The sequence below is a fragment of the Danio rerio genome, chromosome 18 (assembly GCF_049306965.1).
Source record: "Danio rerio strain Tuebingen ecotype United States chromosome 18, GRCz12tu, whole genome shotgun sequence".
In the NCBI taxonomy this organism is placed as follows: domain Eukaryota; kingdom Metazoa; phylum Chordata; class Actinopteri; order Cypriniformes; family Danionidae; genus Danio; species Danio rerio.
Window position 1 is genome coordinate 30598257 of NC_133193.1, and position 24525 is coordinate 30622781.

General features: G+C 34.4%; 1 protein-coding gene across 8 annotated transcripts in view; it reads left to right on the plus strand.

Annotated features, from left to right (window-relative positions):
* ppfibp2a (PPFIA binding protein 2a) overlaps nt 1-24525 on the plus strand; it is a 46267-nt gene that overhangs the window by 7220 nt on the left and 14522 nt on the right. For 3 of the 8 annotated variants that reach the window (XM_005159197.4, XM_068214912.1, XM_009293643.3), the window contains exons 4-14: nt 3793-3924; nt 9822-9977; nt 10768-10860; nt 13847-13958; nt 14957-14989; nt 15430-15491; nt 16274-16349; nt 18135-18229; nt 21158-21225; nt 21319-21361; nt 21723-21849. In XM_005159197.4, the coding sequence (XP_005159254.1) occupies nt 3793-3924; nt 9822-9977; nt 10768-10860; nt 13847-13958; nt 14957-14989; nt 15430-15491; nt 16274-16349; nt 18135-18229; nt 21158-21225; nt 21319-21361; nt 21723-21849 (997 nt within the window). Of the gene's footprint in view, nt 1-3678; nt 3925-9821; nt 9978-10767; nt 10861-13846; nt 13959-14956; nt 14990-15429; nt 15492-16273; nt 16350-18134; nt 18230-21157; nt 21226-21318; nt 21362-21722; nt 21850-24525 lie in introns of those variants that run through there. The other 5 variants (XM_073930355.1, XM_068214913.1, XM_073930356.1 and 2 more) reach the window with 4 other exon arrangements.

A 24525-nucleotide genomic window follows, 5' to 3' on the forward strand; every position in this document is an offset into this window, starting at 1 on the left:
CATCACCATGATCAGGAAAATCAAGTTTCTTATTCTGTTTGGTACATGTCTAGATGAAAAGCCGTACCCAAACAACTTTGTCTTTCTGATAGGAGTTTACAATACTTTTTATTTTTTATTTATTTTATTTTTTTTAGGCTTCATGTTTAGTAACATCTTCTTTTGCAGCTACATGTCAACTACCATTCATGTTTGTTTATCATGACTGCTTACACGTTATCTTGATAGTATACCAAAGATGGTCTGACTATTACGTTATTATATCAACAGTCTATGAATGTCCTACTCATACTTTAATGAGAGTTAGTTCATGTATATTTGGAAATTTACATACAATCGACAGAATGTCTAACGAGAAACTGAAGAGTTTAAATGCAAAATGCTGTAGAATAAGCATTTTTCCTAGCCTCCTTTGTTTACGATCAGTTATTTCACTTTGAAGCCAAGGGAAATAACCTATGATTTACACTAGGATTAAAATTACTACACACAACAGCCTGAGAATTGTTTTATTTCAACTTTAGATTATTTTCTTTTGTTTGTTCTTTGCATCCAAACTCTTCAACTTTACCCTTGTGACATTGATTTTATTTTCCAGAGAACTTAGAAATATTTAAAGCTGAGAATATCGTAAAGATTTAGTATTGAGATTGTCTCTTTCAATTTTGTTCTTTGGAACCAAACTGATAGCTTTAATAGGGCACCGGCTCACATCTGTAGAATAATCTGCACCTGATGTGTCTGCAAAGGAGCATTGGCATCTATGAGGAAATTCTTTGGTAGGATTCCAGGAGACTGATCGCCCCGTCACCCCGGTAACCCAAATATTAAGTGGTGGTGGTGGTATTTCAAGGCCTGATTGATGTGGGCATTGGAATTAGCTTGGGAATTGGTTCACAGCAAGTAACCTACTTTTTCTTTTCTAATAATCCAGACAGAGAAGGTGGAGGGAAAGGGAAAATATATTTTGAACTGTGTCCAAACACAAATAAATATATGAATAAAAAAGTGAGAAAATCAAAGAGTGGTTTTGAGGCTTTGGCATTATAGTAGACCTGCTTCATTTGAAAAGGACAAATTATTAGATTCAATCTTAATGAATGGTATAGCTGCTGCTCTTACACAGTGCACGCACACGTTTAAAGGGCTAAATTCACATTCCTCTACTTGTAAATCTCATTTTCCTTATAAGCTAATTGCATATTTCTGTTGAACTCGCCTTTGCTTTGAAAGCCTTATGGCTGATTAAATCCCCAGCATTCAGAGGGGAAGCTTTTTAGGGCATGTGCTTGTGGTCATTGAGGTTTTGGCCTTCAAAGGCAAATCCAATTCCAGTGACACGGGCCTAATATTTTCCATATGCCGTTTTTGAAAGTCTCAAAGCTCACGTAAAACTCCTTAGGACAAGCTACTGACATTTCAAACTGGTTTTCGAGCTTCTGTGTTGTGAAAAAGAGACCTGTTCAGTGTCTTTGTTTAACTATTCTGATCAAAGAAGGTAAGGCTGCTTTTATGTTTTACACCAAAGGTGCTCAAAGTTTTATGGTAAGAGATCAACCATATTTCTAGTTAAATGGCACTAAAGCGACACAGCCAATCTCTTATATCTGGGGCTCTAAGTGCTGGTGGCATGCAGTCATTTAAGAGATCATTAGTTAACATTAATTTGGATTTGTCAATTTTTTTAAAAAAATAATATTTTTTAGATGTTAGAATCGATCTCTTAAGTCAATCTAAAGTCTAGTGTGCAGTAAAACAGAGACATAATTTGTATTTACATTGCTCAGCATAATTGAGTACACCCCTTTTTGAAAGTGGATATTTTTATCCATTTCTCAGTCAATATAGGCAATGTATTTTTGGTCCATTTAAACAAAACATATTTATTAAACATATATTTATGAAAATAATATTTTAGTCACCAAACATATTTAGAAATTGAAAGATAATACAATTAAATTCTATCAAAATATTAATAAAATAATTAACATTTTTAATATTAATAAAAATTACAACCTACAAACTACATTTGTCAATTATTTTATTTATTTATTTTTTTTTTTTTTTGCTTATTTGGATTTGTCCTCTTTTTAAAATTGTATTTAACATTTTTCTATTACATATAAATTTGGGTGTACTAGTTTTTGGAGCATTATCGTAAGTTGTTTTGTTAGATCAACTCTAGATTTGTCTTTAGTACTGACTAATCTAATGTATATACACAAATATGATATTTTATAGCTTCCTATGAAAAATATTAATTTAAAACATAGATTTGTGAGGGGTGTACTTATATATGCTGAGCACTGTGTGAAGATATGAACATTTAAAAATGTAAGCTTGTCTCAGTTTTTATTTGGTGAATAGAAAAAAAGCATTTTTATTACCATGGACCGGTCAAAATTTGATCATTTTGATTAGTCAGTTGTTGTGACAGGCGGTGCACTCGCGGGATTGATTTAACTGGATGCTTGCAAGCCGAGCACCTCCATTGAAAATAATGAACTTGTGCAAACTCTAGAAAAAGATTCAAAGTAAATCGGCACACTGCCACTTTAGCTCTCAAAAAATTTTTAATGTCAATATTACAAAATCACAACGTTTCGACCGACATGGTCTTTATCAGGTTTTTTGCAAACTCTAGAAAAGACATGATATGTGAACGGCTGTCATATGCGATCTCCAGCAGTTGATCTTCTTGCACAGACATGGTGGATTTACCTGATTTGTTGACAAATGCGTTGAGGATCTATTCCTTGGCAGTTCGCGGGTCCTTCACTGGGACTTTTTCCCTTAGAAAATAAATTTTCCAAAGGCGTCTGTTTCTTACTGTTGTTGCTGCTTGTGGGTTAAATTTTGGCGCTCATGTAAACAAGAGAATATGCTAATTTTTCTAAATAAAAGATTTTTCTAAATAAAACATCATTCAGACATAATAAATAAAACGGAAATAATTAATGATTTCTTCTGTGGCCTGGTACCAATTGATTCACAGAGCGGTACCGTGATCTGACCTCATTTGGCGTAAATGTCTGCTATTATGTTTATATTACATGAACCCCCACAGCATGCAGGTCTGCTTCATCCCGCATAGGCTACGCACAGAGCATATCATATGTGCGAGTCTGACCCATTTGAATGCTGAATGTTGTATTTTAAATCAGAGAAACGTTGAGTCATACTCAATGATGAATTCACATTTTAAAGTGCTTAACAGAACCTATAAGAGACAATACAGTTTCTAACAGGTTTGCAGAGTCAAATTTTTTATGCTAACTGCAGACTTTAATATCGAAAAACTTTAAACAGTACATTGGCTAAAAGTTTCCCCAAATTCTTGACATACATTTTCCTAGATATAGGTAAATTTGCAGTTACAACCTATTCTCATCATAACCTAAAGCTCCTAATGACTAGTAGTTGACATGTTAATTGACTTTTAAAAATAAAGTGCAACCAAAATGGTGTCTCATCCATTAATTTTAAACTTTGGTCCAGTGTTTGATATAAAACATTCTTTTTAATCCCTGTATTTTAACACCCTTTGTTTACTGTTGTCAAATGTAATACTTTTCCCACCACTGTCAGAGCACACAGTCTGTGTCTTACTCTCTCTCTCATGTGTCAGTCCCTGTGAGAGGAGCTGGTAAATATAGCCCTCACAACCTGTGTATATTTAGCCATTGTGGGACAGCAAAGTACAGATATTTCGAACAGACTGTGCCCTCAAACAAGTGCGCAGTTTCTTGTTTGCCTGTGTTCACATGTAAGTTTTTGTGTGGACTCTTGTAGGAGTTTTTCAGCAGAAGTTCTCTAGAGTCACAGAAGCTGGGGTTGATGGAGGAAGTGTCCTGTCTGAAACTGAAGCTGGGGGACATGGAGGACAAACACATCAACTGTGCCGAGAGACAACATAAAGCTGAGGTACAACTCTTATAAAGTCAGAATCAGCTGGTGAAAGTGTTGAACAGTTGAATTGTGAGCATTGCCATTTTTAGTAATTTTCAGGGGGTAAGCTTATTCGTTCAGGAGCAAAAATGTAAGTGTGTGCTGAATAAAACGTGTATTTATGTATACAATATAACATAAACAAAACTTTGTTAGTTGCACAGGTTCAAATTCTGCAGAAGTTTTTCCAACAAAATGTGGTTTTCGATGCCTTGAGTTAATAATGGTAATAATTATGAAGATGTAATGGATTGTTCAATAGCTCTTTAAAGAAACTACTTCACAGTTTTTGAATGACCATGTTTAGAAATATTTAAGATACATAAGAAATAGCTATGGAAACTACGTGGGAATGTAAACCAAAAACATATTCAAGTAAAAGTAAAACTGTTGATCCACATTAGTAAAGTATTTTTTTAAATAATGTGTCAAATTTAAGCCAGGCTCAATCTGAAAACATACCCCTATGCATTTCTGGAGAGCGGCAAATACCACCAGAGGCTGCTGAGTACACTTTTTGAGATCTCACATTTTTCTTGCGAGTGCCATTTGCACCTGCTGTTCTCGCATAAATCCACCAGAGGCCACTGTCGACTGACTGATCGACTAACCCATCCTCCTCCTTCCTAAACCCAAACAATAGTGTTTTCAAAAGCACAGATTGACCCTCCAATCCACTTTCCTTAACTTAACCGACAGGTTTAAAAAGCAATCCACAAAAAGAAAAGCCATCATCTGATTTTTACCACATTTTCAGATTTTACAACATTCTCACCATGTTATTTACTTGTTTATTTTAGTTTTTGGCTTCTGTTGTTGTCTTACCCAATCTCGTCGTTGTTGTCAACTCCTTTTTGCGTCTCAAGTCCGCAGATGTACGTAGCAAGCTAACTGAACAAACTGGTAACAGTGGGAAAGCCGTCCACATGCAGGTAATAATAATAATGATAATAATAATAATAATAATAATAATAATAATAATAATAATAATAATAACACATTTCATTTGTAAACAGCACCTTACTGGACCCCCAAGATTGCCTTAAAACAAGCATCAACAGTCATACCGGAATAAATTAAAACAATTAACAAAACATTAACAGGGGTAAGCGGTCAGCTGATAAGCACAAAAAGTAACAGCATCATGTCACCTCGTAGCATTCATTTTAAAGAGTAAATGCAGCCATAGATACTTGTGGCTACATATTTTGTGATCTCCCTAAATGTATACAGGGCTACATTTTCGGATTGAGTTTATGTTGGTCAAATTACTGCTCTAAAATTTATAATCTACTAATAAAAAATCTAATAACATTTAATAGTTAGTCATACTTTATATTAACACTACTCAAAGTCAAGAAAATGTCTATAGCAGACTAAATAAAGTGTAACCAAGTTTGTGGTCAACTGAGGGTGTGCTTAAGCTTATATAAGTATTTAAACTTATGTCAACAAATGTGTGCCTTTTAATTGACTGTGTGCTATATTTTTCATATAATTACTATGCTCAGAGTTATACTACTGCGGTACGGGACCGGTTGATCTAAAATATACCTTTTCTCTAACATTACGATGTGCTGGCATAAGCAGTACATGTTTATGTGGTTGTGTACCTTTAATTTAAACACAACAGGCCTCATTCAAAACAAACAGAACAAATTTATGGTCTAGAGAGGTTTAGAAGTGGAACCTAGCTGACAAATAGCCAGAGTGTTTTTAGCATGGAGAGAGTGTTAAGAATGACCTCAGCGTGACGTCTGACAACTGCTGTGCTTCATACGGTGAAAGAATGGCACCAATCCGCTCGTGAGCATTCCAGTCACATGCCTTTCTCTCTCTCTCTCTCTCTCTCTCTCTCTCTCTCTCTCTCTCTCTCTCTCTCTCTCTCTCACGAGGTCTTGGCCTCTATAGATAGGCCAGTTTACTATCTAGTCCACCATGCTGTTGGTGTCACATGACATCTCTCTTAAAAGTTGTGTTGTCCACAGGCTGGACACAGTACATAACTATAAAACTTTTATTAGAACACTTCCTTTGCTGCAAAAAAAATAAAAAAAAATTAAAAATTAAAAATAAAAAAGTCCAACTTCTGAATATTAAGAACTTTATTGCATTCTTTGGTTTTAAAAGTTTTTTGTTTCTGCTTCTGATGCCTGACATATTGAATGTTTTGCTGTTATTTTAAGTTACAGAGCCATTATTGTGCACACAGGAAGTCAACTTCCTCAGCTAATGACAGCTTTATGCAAGAAATTACGAGTTCACTTGATATGTTTTTGAAGATTAGTACCCAGACGATGAAGCTATTTCAAACGCAACATTGGAAACTGGTTTGAGTTCAGGTTATGATTACCAATGCTGTGTATCCTGGAAAATGAAATTTGCTTGGCTCTTTAACAAAGCCTCTTATACTGTACAGTATTTGAGACCTTGGCTTGTGTGAAATGGGTCAGTGAAAAATGAGCTTCCCTAAAGAAGATGATTTCAAACTGACGGGAAAAGACAGCATGTTTTCATATTGCGGTTTGCTTAGCTAGTATTTGGGATGTTAAATGATGCTATTGAATGATCCTGCAATTGTCCATCCTATTAAACTAAGCAAGTGACCTGGAAAATAGCTATAAAATACTTGTTTTATATGAAAACTCACATTTCTATCATGATTTGTTTTAAAATGCCCCTTTTTTGCTATTTTAAATGATCCCAATTAGCTCCTACAACAGGTTTATATTAACAATAGGTTTCCTCCTGTTGCTCCGGTTTCCACACAAGTCCAAAAACATGCACTACAGGTGAACTGGGTAAGCTAAACTGTCCGTAGTGTATGTGTGTGAATAGGTGTGTATGGATGTTTTCCTGTGATGGGTTGCAGCTGGAAGGGCATATATATATATATATATATATATATATATATATATATATATATATATATATATATATATATATATATATATATTTATATAATTATTTATTTAGAATTACTATATTTAATAATATAATAATATATTTAATATGCAATAAATACTGCAAAAAGGGGCGGGATTAAACAAGATGATTAGGTCCATATTTAGGGCGAGGCAGTGGCGCAGTAGGTTGTGCTGTTGCCTCACAGCAAGAAGGTCGCTGGGTCGCTGGTTTAAACCTCGGCTCAGTTGGCATTTCTGTGTGGAGTTTGCATGTTCTCCCTGTCTTCGCGTGGGTTTTCTCCGGGTGCTCCGGTTTCCCCCACAGTCCAAAGACATGTGGTACAGGTGAATTGGGTAGGCTAAATTGTCCGTAGTGTATGAGTGTGTGAATGTGTGTGTGGATGTTTCACAGAGATGGGTTGCGGCTGGAAGGGGGTCCGCTGCATAAAAACTTGCTGGATAAGTTCCGTTTCATTCCGCTGTGGCGACCCAAGATTAATAAAGGGACTAAGCCGACAAGAAAATGAATGAATGGTCCATATTTAAAACTTCTGTCCAGAGAGTCCATGTTTTGATCATGCAGTTAAGTTATGCGATTTTGCAGGTCAGAGTTTACCAAGCTTGAACTTTGCAATGCTGCGAACTGCGAAACTTGTCGCACGAGCTTGCATTTCTGGTTTGACACATTCACAGCATATGAAATTAAGTCTATAAGAAGAAAAGTGCAGTGTGACCGCAGCTTAATGCCGAAAGGTTTGATTCCACCCTAATCAAACACAGCTGATCCAACTAATCAAGGGGTTTAAGACTACTAGAGACTATTAAGCAGATGTGAGTTGGAGGTGGTTGGAGTTAAACTATGAAGAACTGTGACCTTTCAGAAGTTGAGTTTGAGACCATTGATTTAAGGATTCAGTCTCAAACCCCTCCCTTCTGAAAGTCTGTTCTGCTCTGATTGGCCTAATCTGTTTACATAATGCTATATTACCTGTTCCAGGCTAGTATTTGGCGCTGTCACTTTTTAGGTAAACAGTTGGTATAAGAAAAAGATGGCGATGTTCTGTTGGTACAGTAGCTCCGCCCTCATGTTAATATAGGATTTTATTGTAAGATGCATCTCTGCTGTAGCTAAAATTACTTAATTTTGTTCTGTCCACATACTTCCTTCATGTCACTTATTTTGTGTTGTATATGATCTTGCTCAGTGAGCGTGAGCAAATGGGTTGTGGTTCCATAGTGTTGAATTGCAATTAGCTTTTATTTCACATGACTTTTCAGGGCCCAACACTAAGGATTTGCCACATTTTCTCTAGCGCACCAAAACAAATACATTTATAAATAGTTCTTAACTTAAAATAACTGTAAGCAAAAGAAAGCAGGTGAAAAACATACCATGTGAGAATGAAAGGATGATCAAGTACACACAGTTACCGTTAGGCTCCTTAATAATCTGTCCAAATAATGGTTAAAAATAGACATTTATAAAAATTCTACACCTCCCTCAACACCATGTAGGCACATGACGCATGACATAATGATGCGCAAACATGTAATTGTTTTAAAAGACTCATTTTCAACTTTGGGCTAAAAAGAATGGCATATGTACAACCACATGAGGCTTCCTAGGAAGGCAAAGAAATTATTTTATTAGTTGGTCACACATAAAAAAAAAATAAATAAAAAAAACCTTTCTCTAAATAAGCCATAAAAAGTACTGTTCTGAACAATATGTACAGTAGATTTGCCAGTGTATGCAGAAAACAGCATCATATACATGTTAACAACACAAAACCAACATTTCTAGGCTACAGCTGCAAATACATTGTTTAAGGGTCAAAACAGACTGGCAGCAAACAGGTATTATGGATTTCGTAATAAACCAATCTTTATTTGTAGAAAACAAAAACCAAAAAAAAAAAAATGGAATTACTTATGACTTGTTTTTAAGCCATGGATGCTCAACCCTGTTCCTGGAGATCTACCTTGTTGCAGATTCCATTTGCAACCCATATCAAACACACCTGCCTGTAATTAGCAAGTGCTGTATGGGTTCTAGTTGATTGATTCAGCTGTTTTTAATCAGGGTAGGAGCTAAACCTTGCAGGAAAGTAGTTTTTCAGGAACAGGGTTGAGCACCCCTGGTTTAAGTCATTCAGTATTGATTTTTGGTTTATTCTTTTGGAAAACAATGGCTTCGATAACGGTAACACTTTACAATAAGGTTCATTAGTTAATGCATTTACTAACATGAACTAATCATGAACAACACTTGTACAGCATTTATTAATCATAATTGAACATTTACTAATGCATTATTAACATTCAAGTCTATGCTTGTTAACATTAGTTATTGCAACATGAGTTAACATGAACTAACAATAAACAACTGTATTTTCATTAACTAACGTTTTTTAACATGAATAAATACTGTAGTAAATGTATTGTTCATTATTTGTTCATGTTAGTAATTGCATTACTTAACATTAACTAATGAACCTTATTGTAAAGTGTGACCTCGTTAACTAAGCACTTTGACATTTAACACTTAAATTGTACATTCACAAACTGTTATATGATAAAATACAGTATTCAATAATAATAATAATAATAATAATAATGATAAAAGTTAAAAACTAAAAGAGCACTTTAACCTTTTAGTAGATTTGGAAACATATTCCAAAATTAATCCTATATTAAAGCATAATGATAAAATGTTGATTGCAGTGCATCATTAGTAATAGTATGGGGTAAAAACAGTAATCCAGGAAAGGAAATAATGGGATTTACATCTAGCAAACATAAACCGATACAAATAAGAATAGATATTAAACATAGTAGAGTAGTATATCTGTACAGTAAGTAACCCAGTAGGAAGCCACTGCTTGTCTGTCTCCTATAATCCATCTTTTCCATTACCTTTTTTTATCTGTTCCTCCTCTCCTCCCCATCCATATCCCTCTTTGACAGAGTGTAGTGAATCTGATTAGTGAGCTCCAGGAGCAGATGTGTAGGATTCGTCAGGAGATCTCAAGTAAAAACCCAGAGAAGCCAGCAGAGATGATCCCAGAGGAGGGCTATGGCAGTGAGCCAGCACAAGCTTCTCAGACTGAACCAAAGCCGACGGTGAGTCTGAGATCTGGACATTTAGACAAATGTAAACATTCTGGAACTGTGGCCATTGTGGAAAAGAAATACTTGGAAGCCCTTTGATCTTAAAGGTTAAAGTCTGTGATTACTGAAAAAAGGTTTCCAACTTTTATATGCATGCATTGTTATTGATTAATGATGTTTGTTTTAGTTCGTGCTCTAATCAAGGACATTAGTGACCACCCACATCTGCTGCTAGGCATTGGTTCTGCAAGTATTTAGCTTTTTTGTCCAAAATATTTTGAATGCTTTTTTAGATGCTGAGGTTTTACAGATGTCTTACTGAATTTCTTAACTGTGACTGAAAAAGTTTTATTTATTTTTATTCTTTTTTTATTGTAATCTGGATTTCTCTCATAATATTATATTATCTCATAAAGTTATTTCACGCATTTCATGTTTTAATGATTATGAATTTTATAAAAAAAAAAAATTCTACAGAACCATGTTGCTTTGCTTGTTTACCATACAACTTGTTGTTTTGATCTATTCTTTAGATTTCAATTGCTTGGGAGGAAGAAGAAAAAAAAAACTCTAGTTGTAATGTAATCACACTTACTTTAGCCAATTAATTAAGACAAGTGGGATGGAACAGACTTGGTTCTCAATTCAGAAAGGAAGTGTAGCTCTAGGAGGAGGATTTGCCCACCCCTCCCGAATTGACTATGATATTTTACGTATGCACATTATAAACTTTGTGCTTTTTTGCAGTTTATTTTTCTTTTAATGGAAAAAAAATAATGTTGATGTGTGTGTTATTACACAGAACTTGCTCCAAGAGCTCAAAATTCTCAAGCATCGAGTTGAGGAGCTGGAGCAGGAAAAAACCCATTACGAACAGAAGCTCAAGGTGACACAGGTACTGCCACACTAATGTAACTCAAAAAAAGCCCACCTGGAATCTACACTTATAGAAATCCACAGACAACCAATTATTGCACCTGCCATTCTATCAATTTACTTATGTAAATAAGTATAGATAGATGTCACAGATATGAAAAGTAATATGTTCTACATAGATGTATTACATGATAAAGCTATTGTAAATGTGTTCTGATTAAATTTGCTTTTGAATAAGCCTTAGAAATATATTATCATTTGATTGTTCTACTCAGAAGGCGTTCTGTCTGTTATAAAGATCATTATAACCTTTATTTTTACCAAGACACATTGAGATTAAAAATCTATTTTACAAGAGCATCCTGGCCAAGATTAGGCAGTATACATGTCACATGGGTCTAACAGAAAACATACAAAAACAATTAACAGCTAACATGAATCACACATTGACAAACAAACTATTCAAAACATCTATTCTACATCAATTTCAGTTTCAATTTCTAAATAATGTATTTTCTTTTTAAATCAATTATTTCAATTGCAACTTGATATATATAGCTTATACAGGTGTCCGTGGGGACTTAACAAAGTATAAAACGTTGATAAATCAATTATGAAAAAATTAAGGTCCTTAAAAAGTATTAAAAAGTCTTAATTGCGTTTTTACCAGGTCTTTAATTTTGTTAAAGCGTTGTCCAAAGTGTTTCACTTAAAAAAAAAAAAAAAAAAAAAATCATAATATATTTATTTTTCTCCTAAAGTTAACAATGGTTTGCTCAATCTATGCAATTAGTTTGGGCTGGGGTGTCTGGCCAAGCTCCTCCGTCTGGGTGATGTCACATAATTTGCGACAAGGTAATGTGACGCTCTCCACATGTAGCGAAAACATAGAGCAACATAGGAAAATGTAAGTTTGGATACTTACTCCTGGTTGGAGAAAGACGAGTTTAAACTGGCTGAAGCCTGTTGCTGAAAACAACTATGTAATTAATTATTTCAAGTTTTGTTTCTTCCGAGCTTATTTGAGTTCTGCTGCATGGTTGTGCTCCATTGATTTATTTAACTACAACTGTTTATTAACAACTGTTTATTGAGTTAAAGGTTTTGATACTAATTAAATCTTGAAGTGGCGAGGAGGTCATTCTGAGAAAGTCTTTAAAAAGTCTTAAAAAGTATTGAAGTTACCATTAGGATTCTCACATATACCCTGTTATAATACATATTTCAATGTGTCAATAAAACATTACTCCATTGTAAATCCTTGAGTATGATTGAAGAACCAAAAACATCATTGATGTAAAAGTAAAGGATTGATTATGTGAATGAAGAAAAAAAGAGATCTGAAAGATGTACATACCAATAATGTATTACAGTCTTATGTTAAGGCCCCAAAAAATTCTAAGTGAAGAAAAAAGGATGCAAACATCCCAATATCACCCAAACTGCTATTGAGATAAATATAGACGTACAACTACACATCTCTCTCTCAATAACAAAGGAATTGATGACAAACTGTTGGATTAAAAGAAAATAATTCACACCCAAGGCCGTTACACCTAGGTTGTGCAGTTTTCTTTAATAATTTAAAAGACAAAAGCCTATTATTCTGCATATGTTACGGTTAACGCACCTAAATACATTGCTCAGATCAGGGATCACCAACCCTAGAATAGGCAACTATTCACCTTATTCTTCACGAATTAGCGGGCACAGCTATTAGAATTTACTAGGCTTAAGACTTCAGGTCTCAATCACTTCCATTCATTTTTAGAGTTTAAAAACAGCTCATTCCGCTGCTTAATGTTGCAAACTGATATTTTCTAATTATAGTATTCTACTTTTTATGTATTGTCATGCACACACTTGCTTGTAAAGCAAGTAGTCTGACCATTTTCTGCCATTTATTATTCTTACTTGGTTAGTTCTACCTTAGATGGCTGAATCCGATGTTCTTAAACAATCGCAAAAATGAGCGCACTTTGGCATTGCAGAATCTGTTCAATACTTCAGTTTTAGCACACCTGCATGCCATTATGATGCTACCCAGAGCTACCCAGAGCATCTTGATTAGCTGATTCAGGTCTTTAACTGGGGATGAAGCTAATTTATGGTTGGTGATGCCTGGTTCAGATGTTTTATTTCAACACATTTGTCATGTTTTTTTTTTCATATCAAAACACTCCTTAAAAAAATAAATTAAATTTCAGTACACACGATAATGCAAAACAGCTCTGTGATGCACCGTCAATGGTATGCCCAATCAATATACTACAATACAAATAAGTAATATTGGTCATGGAAAATTGCTCAAGTTTTAATGCCAACACAACTACACTGTTGTTTTAGATTCTTGGCCCTGTCCATCTGCACACTGTTATTAAAACCCATGGCTGTTTTATTCATGCATTTTCCTTTGGCTTAGTTTCTATTTTAGAGGTCGCCACAGTGGAATGAACCACCAACTATTACAGTATATGTTTTACGCAGCGGATGTAATTCCAGCCGCAACCCAGTATTGGGAAACACACACACACTCATTCACACACACTCATACACTACGGCCAATTTAGTTAGTTCAGTTCACATATAGAGCATGTCTTTGGACTGTGTGGGAAACTGAAGGACACCCACATGAACACGGGTGAGAATGTCCAAACTACACCATGCCACCCGATTTTCACAATAACCGATAATGAACATTGTTTACACCGAGGGACCATAATCTCTGTTCGCACATTTACATTCACTTGTATGAAATGTACACACGCAAATACTTAACTTCATGTTTAGTGTAAATCCAGCATGAAAGTTTTCGGTGGTAATGCCTGATCTTTTACATCAATTGGGGACCTTTAATGTACTAATTGTATGAAGCTACATTAAGCTTCCAGGTTGCATTGCATTGGGAATGTAGTACATATACAATACAATACAATGGCCTACATAACATAATAAATCAATCTACATGTATATAATGACAGATGTTATTCTTCTCTCTCATTCAGGCAGAGATTATGACTTTACAGCAGCTATTGAACTGCAAAAACTCTGAAATAGAGAATCTACAGGCTCAGCTGCTCTCCAGAGCTCCAGTATCTGTGGACAGTGCTGAAAGAGGTACTGTATTACTCCTTCGGATCCATCTCAATCCTCATTCAGACACAGTCGAAACTAAAAAAACAGGGGTGCCCAAACTGGGTTCTGGAGGGCTAGTGTCCTGCAGAGTTTACCTCCAGCTTCCTTCAACACCTGCCTCGAAAGTCTTTAATTCAATTCAATTTTTATTTATGTAGCGCTTTTACAATGAAGATTGTGTCGAAGCAGCTTAAAAAGTTCTAGTAAATTGAAACTGTGTCAATCCAGTTTTCAGAGTTGAAGTTGGGTTTAGTTTAGTTTAGTTAAGTGTGGTTTCATTTTCACTGCTGAAAGTCCAAACACTGAAGTAGCGACAGTTGCGAGGAACAAACTCCATCACAAAGTGACAAAGTGAAGAAAAAAAAAAAAAAACCTTGAGAGATACCAGGCACAACCATTTCTCCTCTGGCCAAACTTTTTGTGCTGAGCTGGAGGCTGGAGAACGCTGGACGTTCATCACGGAGAAGCTACAGGTGTGTGTAGGTCATCTGCGGGTGCTCAGGCTGCCCACTGGATCAATGCGGAGACTCATCTGTCACTGGGTCTTTCAAAAATCAGTCCCATGCTATCCACTCCTCCATGACTACCACAGCATCTGGTCAGGATCTGGTCAGGATATGTCCTGGTCCAGGATTTTGGATACCTCTAGAAGTCTTCGATGGTTGGCATCATCTCTTCATTGGGGTTGAAACTAAAACATGCAAGACACCGGCCCTCGAGGACTGAGTTTGGGCACTCCTGCTGATGATTGAGTGCATGTTAATTAATGATAGACTGATAGATTGTTTGGCCATAGATTAATTTTACAGTTCTCTTTGGAGCTGCATGCTAACCTTTATATTCCATCTGCATTGTACTGCAATCAATCAGTCAATCACTAACCCTAGCAGTTTTTAATATTTGTCACGTGTGTTTCTGTTATGTGCTGTGGTACTGTAGCTAACAGTTTATTTTCCTTACTACCATCCAATCACCACTAGAGGAGATTTACAGAAGGAGACTCAACACCAAACGTAAGCTTGTTTATACTGTACTACACAACCTCACAAATTGCCTGAAAGATTGATGCAGAATACATCTGTGCACATTAAACGGCTTTCTGTATTTGATTGTGTGTGTTCTCACTTGTCTTATAGTTTTATATGACCCTAAAAAATGCATGACTGTGTGAGTGTCTTGTGAACTGGTGACTCTGAAATGAAGTCATAACCATTTATTGCAGCACTTAGCTTGCCTTGAAAAAGTTTAAGACCAATGTAATGTTTTCCACGTCTGTAATCTAATTAACGTTAGGTCTTTGGCCAGGTTTGTAGTTTACTAGACTTTGTAAACAATCTTTTATATATACTATTGTTTAAGGCTGTATTTGTTTTTTATTGCCATGGATAGCTTTTTGTGTTGTTTATATTGTATTATTTGTATTATATGATTTTTGTTTTATCTCTGCCAACAGATCAAGAGTTACAAAGGTTAAAGACAGGAATGGAATCACTTATTGCTGCCAATGATGAAAAGGTAAATGTAAACACTAATTATTTATTTATTTATTTATTTATTTATTTATTTATTTATTTATTTATTTATTTATTTATTTATTTATTTATTTATTTATTTATTTATTTTATTTGTTTGTTTGTTTGTTTGTTTGTTTGTTTGTTTGTTTGTTTTAATAATAAAATAATTAAAATTGTTTAAAAAATTTAAATGTCATATTTTCTTTGTGTAGATTTTTTATTTAATAGTTTATGTATTTATTTTATTGTTATACTTTTAATTTAATTTTTGTTTATTTATTATTATTATTATTATTATTATAATTATTATTATTATTATTATATTTTTTATTAATTATATTTATTTATTTATTTATTTATTTATTTATTTATTTATTTACTTATTTATTGCACAAATTAAACACTGAATCCATAACTGTTATGCCCGCTAAGAAGTATAATTTCTGTAAATTCCAAAACATAACTTACTTTGTCAACACACTCTCCTCACCGTCTCGCCATGTCCACAGGGTGAGCGAAAGTCATTTCTGAGCACACTGGGCCCTTTGTTTTTCACATTGGCCTGTGTTTATGAACTTAAGTGTGCAGAATGTCTGAGGAACTGAAGTCAGAAACAGTTTTCCCAGAGAAGTGCCAAATACTTGGGCTTAAGAGACTGGGAGAGGCTTCCTTCTGTGCCATTTAAATTCAAAATGTATAATTACTCTGTTTCTGCTCTGTCTAAGTGATAATTGACGTATTTGATTTCAAAAATTGTGTGGTTTATTTATATGTTTGTTTTAGGATCGTCAGATTGAAGAGCTTACTCTCCTCCTCAGTCAGTTCAAACAGATGAATGAAATCATGACTTTAGTTCAAGGTAACTTCTTTAAACTTTTTTTTTTGTTTTTTTTTTTTGCTTTTTTTATAAGATGTCAGGTCAACAAAACTACTTTCAGAAGGATTAGATAGAAAATAATTAATGTACTAAAGGTCATGATGTCATTAAGGCCTTATAAAGTGTGCATAACAGATTTTAACTATCTAGAAAAGTCAAGTGTTAAATGGTTGTCAGTAGGGGTGTGTCAAGACACGGACGAGACGAGACTCAAGACTGGGTTCATGAAAACGAGAGGAGATGAGATTTCTACTCTGTTTTTAAGAAATCTTCAATGATGAAATATATAAATAGATTTGTATTAAACTGGAAAAACATCACAAAATGCAAAACTATTTAGGTGCTTTTTTTAATAATACTTGTAAGGAATGTTATTTTCCTTCTATTTTAATGCATTCTATGCTGTAAAGGAAACACTGCAAAACATTTGCTAATATATAAATGATATAAATAATATATCTAAAATATAATTGTATTTAACTGAAAAAAAAGTTACAAAATGCATTAATGTAGGTGCTTTTTTAATCAACTAGCAATTATGGTATTTTACCTCTATTTTAATAAGTTATGGCATAAACACTGACTGGCTTCTCCCCTGAACAATTTCACATGAGAAATCAAAAAATGTATGTGATTATAATAGTTTTTGTATTTCATTTTAAAATTTTCAGCGGTTTCAATTTTATTCAGCAACATATTATACTCCTGCGACAAACTCATAGCTACTGGATGTGAGTATGAAGTGATGACTGATAGGAGAAAGTTGTTTTATTGGAGTTTGATACTGCATACTGAATGAAAAGAAAAAATAGGCTGTCTATAGACAGCATAAATGTGTGTTAACGATGATGATGGGTGTGTTGAGTCTCCAGGAGTTTCCTATGTTTTTTTTTTTTTTTGCTTAAAGATGTGTGTGTCTCCTTTACTGTCTCGGTAGGTGCAGAGAATAGTGTCAAACAGCCATGTGTGTATGGCTTATCCTGTTGCAAACTGCAGCTAAAAGTCCTACATGGTGGCAATAGTTTGATTATTATCACATGTCTTTACTGCACTTAAATAATGCGGCTAAAATAGGAATACTACACATGTGCTAGTTTGATTTGTGTTTACGATGAGTATAATTTTAAGCATATCTAAAGAGCTTTTCCATTGCATGGTTATGAGTTGTGGTTAATTTGTGTGATGGCAGTTGTAGCAGCCTTTGCTTTTGGATACGGCAACTTTTGAACTCTTTAAACTCACATCAGCGGTTATGTCACACCTACCCAAGCAAATGAGTGATGCGCAACACTGAAGCAACCGATTTATATTTCTTTTTTTTTTTATTTACCTCTTAGTTTTTTTTTTTGTTTTTTTTTTAATCATTGTGAATAATCGAATGATTATTATTGTAAGTGATGTGTAATAAATGAATTTAAATAGCTAAATAAAATTAAATTGAATAGCTCAGATAAAACAAAACTCTGCGATAAAAATAACCTATACTTTATCAAAAAAGTAAAAAAAAAACTCATTTAAGAATAAAGTTTTAGATGGCACTTAGAGGTTTTTGCATTCTGCTCTTCATGCACTGTAAAAAAGTGCAACACTGAGGTAGCCCGGGTTGCCAGGTGTGGCCCGAGAACTCGTCACACCCCTAGTGGTCAGGTTACATAATGATTTGTGTGTAATTTGAACATTAGTTGAACGTTATAATAACACAATGTTTTAAAATGTTGAATAAACTTACAGTTAACTGTAGCACAATATGACTGATGTTTTCTACAGGTACAGAAGACAAATCTATTCAAATCAGAAGTGAGGATGAAAAGCAGAACGGGGCTGTGAAAATGAAGACGTTAATACAAAAAGCTCATCCTGAGGTGTGTACATGTATGTGTGTGTGGGTGTTAGGAAAATAATGAATATTTTATTAAGATCTACTTCCATTTGGATTTACAGTTTTTCTTGATTGCTTTGATGCAGCCGTCAACTAAAACTCCACATTTTTAAAACAGTTAACACAAATCTAAACAGCGGCACTCATGCAAAATGCAAAACGCACATACCGTGTCAAAACATTTTAAATATGCAACAAAAGCTAGTTTTACCTTTAAGCAATACCACTTGCAAACAAGTATTTTAGCTCTTTTAATCCATCACTACAAAATGGACAACAAAATACAGAATTCAGTGTGAATCAGTGCAAGATTGCTTGCCATTGCCAATGCCATTTGTTGTCCTTCTATTTTGGGCTGTCAAATTTGCCTTTTTACAAAGAATTAGATACAGAATAAGATTTGCTTTGATCAAATATATATTGAATTCATGACATTTTTCAAACTGTGGCTGAAAACTGAAATACTGTCAAAAAAAATAAATAAACAGACAAAAGTAGTAAAATACTGTAAATAGAGAAAACACATGTAAACCAATATACAGTCAAATCTATTGGGAGTAAATAGCCACCATTAACCTCTTCCATCCATGCTAGCACAGAACAACACAGACCTTTCACCGTTTTTAATATTTGCAGACTGAAAATGTGTCAACCCAACACTGTAAGAAAAAAAAAATCTTAACAAAAAAAAGGTCAAATGACTGGCAGCTACGGCTGCCAAACAAAAACCATAAAATTACGGTAAAATGTCTTTGTTGAAATAAAGTGCAAAAAATAATAAATCTACAGATATTTTCATTAAAATGTTTACAGAAAAACACTGTTATTTTACAGACTTTTCCTAGATTATTACGATCAAATCCGTTCAATAAAGTTACATGCTAAGAGTTTTACAAAGAAACACTGTTATTATACAGACTTTTCCTAGATTATTATGATCAAACACCATCAATAAAGTGACTGCACTAAAAGTTCAAGAGAAAACAATGTTATTTAAAAGAATTTTCCCTAAATCATTTCGATTAAACACCTTTGCTAACATGCCAAGACATGCTCATGATCGTAGTTTAACAGTTTTATTTTGGATCAAAACATTTTGGAAAAACAACAAACGAGATACAACTGATTAAAATTCTCACAACTTTAAAATTACAGTTGTTACATTTTATTGAATAGTGTTTATGTAAAACATGTAGAGGTTTAAGTTAAATGGAATGATTCAGTTCCAAATCTTAAATGAAATGGAACTGTAACATGAAGGGGACGCTGAGAAAGAAGTGCAGATCCAAATGCAGGTTTATTACACAGAGATGGTCAGGCAAATAACAGTCAACACAGTGGCAAACAGATGTAACAATATGCAGGCAATCCAGAGTCATGGTCAAATAACAGGCAAATGGTCAGTCTCGGCAGCAAACAACGTAAACAATTAACAAACAAAGCAAGGCAAAAGAAGAGAACCGCGTCATAATGTTCACAGTAACAGTATAACAAGACTAAGCAATTGGTCTATGCTGCTTTTAAAGTGCATGGAATCAGTTCATAACGATCCTCCAACTGTGTGTGTGTAATCAACGGAATCCGTAACAGGTGTATGTGAGCGCACTAAGTGTGTAACTTTATTGAACGGATTTGATCGTAATAATCTAGGAAAAGTCAGTAAAATAACAGTTTTTTTTTTCTGTAAACATTTTAATGAGAATATCTGTAGATTTATTATTTTTTGCACTTTATTTCAACAAAGAAATTTTACCATAATTTTATGGTTATTGGTTAGTATATTACTTATATAGTACATAAAATAACAGTCAAGCTGTTAATTTACAGGTATTGTTTGTAATTTTTACGGATTTTTGAATATAATTTAAAATAACAGAAAAAATAATGTATAAATAATACTGTAATTTTCCTTTATAAAAAACAAAATTGTCAGTAATTTGTCTTTAATGATAAAGTACCTAAATGAAAGTCAAACTGTGAATTTAGAGAGATTGTTTGTCATTTTACTAAGTTCTACATAGAATTTTAAAATACAAAAAATTACTGTAAAAAAATGTAGGGATATTCTCTGTAAAATTAGTTGTTGAATGAACATTAAGTGTAACCTAGTTCTAGCCTTTCTGTCATGTTCTGGTAAAATCTGACCGATATACAGCTTAAAACACTCTTAAATATTTTGCTTTACATATGATTGCCTCAAGGCCTTATGATATCCTTCACACTATGCACTTAAAACAGTGATGATCACCTCTTTTCTGGAATTTTAAGTGTTTTAATCGACTTTGTTTCTCTTCTTTTTTTCTTTCTTTCTTTCTTTCTTTCTTTCTTTCTTTCTTTCTTTCTTTCTTTCTTTCTGTCAGTCCACAAGAAAGTATACAGTTTTGTTTGTGCTTTGGTTGATAAATTATTCGGATGGAATCAAATTTCAATTTCTTTGGTCAGACCTTGTGATATTTATTTTAGCAAGCTGTCTATTGGTAATGGAACAAGGATTTCTGTCATCTTTTGTTTATTTGTAATACGATTCCAGTGTCTATTTGTAATGTCACAGCAGTTATTGTATGTCTATTTCTATAAATTTATGTTGAACACTACTTTAAGACACACAGCTAAAGAATGTTGAGTAAAAATTTGGTGGTGAAAAATGCTTCTTTGTGCTAATTTAAGAGCAATTAAAACTGAACGGTCAATTTTCACTAGGAACACTAAAGTAAGGAGCGTGATGTAATCATGTCAGGAGAGTTAGTCAGATTTTTTTTCCTTCGTCTGTATTGTTTATCTTGTGCATTATTATATTAGCTTTTTGTGTCATATGGCATATGTTTGTTTTGTATTGCTATTCTGATAAAAAATCAATATACTCTTTCTTTTCTATTTATTTTTTTATTTATTATTTATTTTTTTGACACAGCTGACCTTCAGCAGCTCAACTCCTCTACTATTTTCTTCAGTTTCTTCCCAGAAAGATGCAAACTCCAGGTAAAATGATCTGACATATAGTACAAACAACCTCATTTCAGACAGGAAAAAAAATCACATATATTGCATTTATTTATTTAATTTTATCCACAGGTCTAATAGTATAGAAGACTTTAATGGCAGTTCAACTCCAAAGGTTTGACCATGCATCCAATATCATTTATTTAAAGTTGTTTAGCTGTTGACAAAAAAAAAAAAAAAAAAAAAAAAAAGATTTCTGGTTTATGTCTGGTGGATTACAGGCTTTTGATTTTAGGCTTTGAATGGAAAACTGGTAGAGCCTGTTATGTCAGAGGAGGTACTTAAATTACCGTCTTTATAAGTTATCAATCTGTCATCATTACATTTGCCTTTAATCTTACAGTTCAATTAAATAATTGTGTACAAATTAAATCATGCCCATGTTGTTGCTGGCAGTGGTGCAGTTCTGATACTATTATAAGAAGTCGCAGCAGCCAGTTTTACACCTCACCTCACTTCTTACCCATTTTTTTTAGACTGGACAAGCTGATAACAAACATCAGACGCTCCCAGCTGTGACTCTCCCAGAGAAGAGAGAGGGTGAGACGAGTGACACATCAGGCAAAAAGTCTCCAGAGAATAAGGATGAAGACATCAACATTAGTATGTGACCTATTCAAAGTATCTCAGACTGTTTTGAAGTCACTGCCGCTGGTTTTGAGGCTTGGGGGGGCGGTTATGTTTTAATAATTAGGTTTTCAGGTGTGAAACAATGGACCCATATAAACTGGCTAAACTAAAAAGCCTAGAGACTTGAAACCTAACTCAGATTTTTGTAGTAAAAAAAAAAGTATCAACAGCCATATCATCCTGTAGCCCAAGACCGATTACTCACTGAAGCTAAGCAGGGCTCAGCCTGGTCAGTGCCTGGATGGGAGACCACATGGGAAAACTAAGTGGTGTTAGAGAGACCAGCAGGAGGGCCTCAACCTTTTGTCTGTGTGAGTCCTAATGTCCATTAAAAATCCCATGGCACTTCTCGTAAAGAGCAGGGGTGTAATCGACCCTTATGATCATGGCCTCCCAATCATCCCCACCCCAGCTCTATCATTGTCTCTTCACTCCACCAATAGCCGGTGTGTGGTGAGCGCACTGGTGCCATTGTTGTCCTATGGCTGCCGTCGCATCATCCAGGTGGATGCTGCACACTGGTGGTGGTGTGGAGAGACCCCTCTCATGATTGTGAAGCGCTTTGGGTGTATGGCCATACACAATAAATGCACTATATAAATACACATTACATTTAAAATTTGCAAACTAGTCTAGTGTTTTTCCGATAATTGGAAACAAACTTATGGAGAGAGATTCCGGAATCTGAATATTAATAAATAATGATAAATAATAATAATAAAAAATAATAATAAGAAGAAGAATCTTTGACTAAGGGCTGATGGGAGCGCAAAAACATTAAAAAGTTGGCAGAGCCATTTTTCTCTAATGCTGACTCTAACACTGTATCCTAACAACATATGATGTGCTACTGAAAAAAAATCTAAATAAAAGTTACATTTTATTTCCATATATATATATATATATATATATATATATATATATATATATATATATATATATATATATATATATATATAGCACATCATATGTTGTTAGGATACATATGTATATATAAGGGGCAACGCAGTGGCGCAGTAGGTAGTGCTGTCATTCCTCAGCTCATTTGGAGTTTCTGTGTGGAGTTTGCATGTTTCCCCACAGTCCAAAGACATGTGGAATTGGTGAATTGGGTAGGCTAAATTGTCCGTAGTGTATGAGTGTGTGTGTGTGTGTGTGTGTGTGTGTGTGTGTGTGTGTGTGTGTGTGTGTGTGTGTGTGTGTGTGTGTGTGTGTTTGTGTGTGTGTGTGTGTATGTGTGTGTGTGTATGTGTGTGTGTGTGTGTGGATGTTTCCCAGAGATGGGTTGCGGCTGGAAAGGCATCCGCTGCGTAAAAACAAGCTGGATAAGTTGGCGGTTCATTCCGTTGTAGTGACCACAGATTAATAAAGGGACTAAGCCGACAAGAAAATGATTGAATGAATAAATATATGAGACAGCTCATCGGCGACAGTTGACGTTTTCTATCCACAAGATGGTGACAGAACCCTTAGGCTTAGAAGATATAACAGTCTGATTTCTATCTATAGCGGATCAAATCAATCAATATTAAACTGGTAAGCACACCTGCCAACACTTCAGTTTTTTATGGGAATATCCCGTTTTTCAGAGCAGTATCCAGCAATATCCCATTTTTTTTTCTTTTTCATTTCTTAAATAAAAACTCCCGTAATTTCACCTCACCCCCGAACACACACACACATATATATATATATATATGTTTTTTTTTAAGTTGTTTTCCAAAGTAATTATTTTAGAAACAGTTGCGGCTGCAACAACAACATAAACAACTATGACAGTGATCACCTCAGATGCTCATTGTGTGCTTTATTATGTGTCAAATGTTACCAATGTGAGTTTGAATATCATTCTTAATATCACACCTCAAACTGAGGTTTACCTAAGATCTTGACAATAAAATAACTAGCAGACATACAGTAGTTTAAATATGAGCATTGGAACTGTGATGCAATGAAAAACATCAATATCAGTCACTCAGCATGTACTTTTATTGTTAATGAGGTTTAATATATTTTTATTAGATTATAAACATGTCAATTTTTTTGAGAGTACAGTTTCTGTCATGTAGTTTCGGGTGCAGACAACTAAATTTATTGTTGCTGGAATTGTGTCGCATTGTGTGTTGTTAGGAGGTGATGTGAGTACACACATCGTCCATTAACAAAAACAACTGTTTCAAAATCATAATCTCAGGTGAACTGAATTTTCCCTTGACATGCCATTGTTTAAGATGCAACCCATGTCTAAGAGTGTGTATCTCGAAAAGTCTGGCCACCATCAGGCAGTGAGTTTTGAGAACAATCAATTAAATAAATCAATGTATAATTATTTGGATGAAGAGGGTTGTGGTTGTCAGAGGCCAGGTAATTTCAGGTAGTCTGATATGTGACTTAGCATGCAGTTTTATTTCTATGTGAACTGATCAAACACCAAATTTGAAAGCATCATTAGACAATGATTTTCGCAGATTGCATCTTATCAATAAAGTTCAATGATTCTGTGCTTCCTGAATCCATAGTTTAAAGGTGCAGTATGTAAGTTTACGCACATAACATTTTGGGCCCTATCATACACCCAGCGCAATGTGGAGCAAGGCGCTGCGCAATACGTGTTTGCTAGTTTTAGCTTGGCGCAAGAGTTGTTTTGAG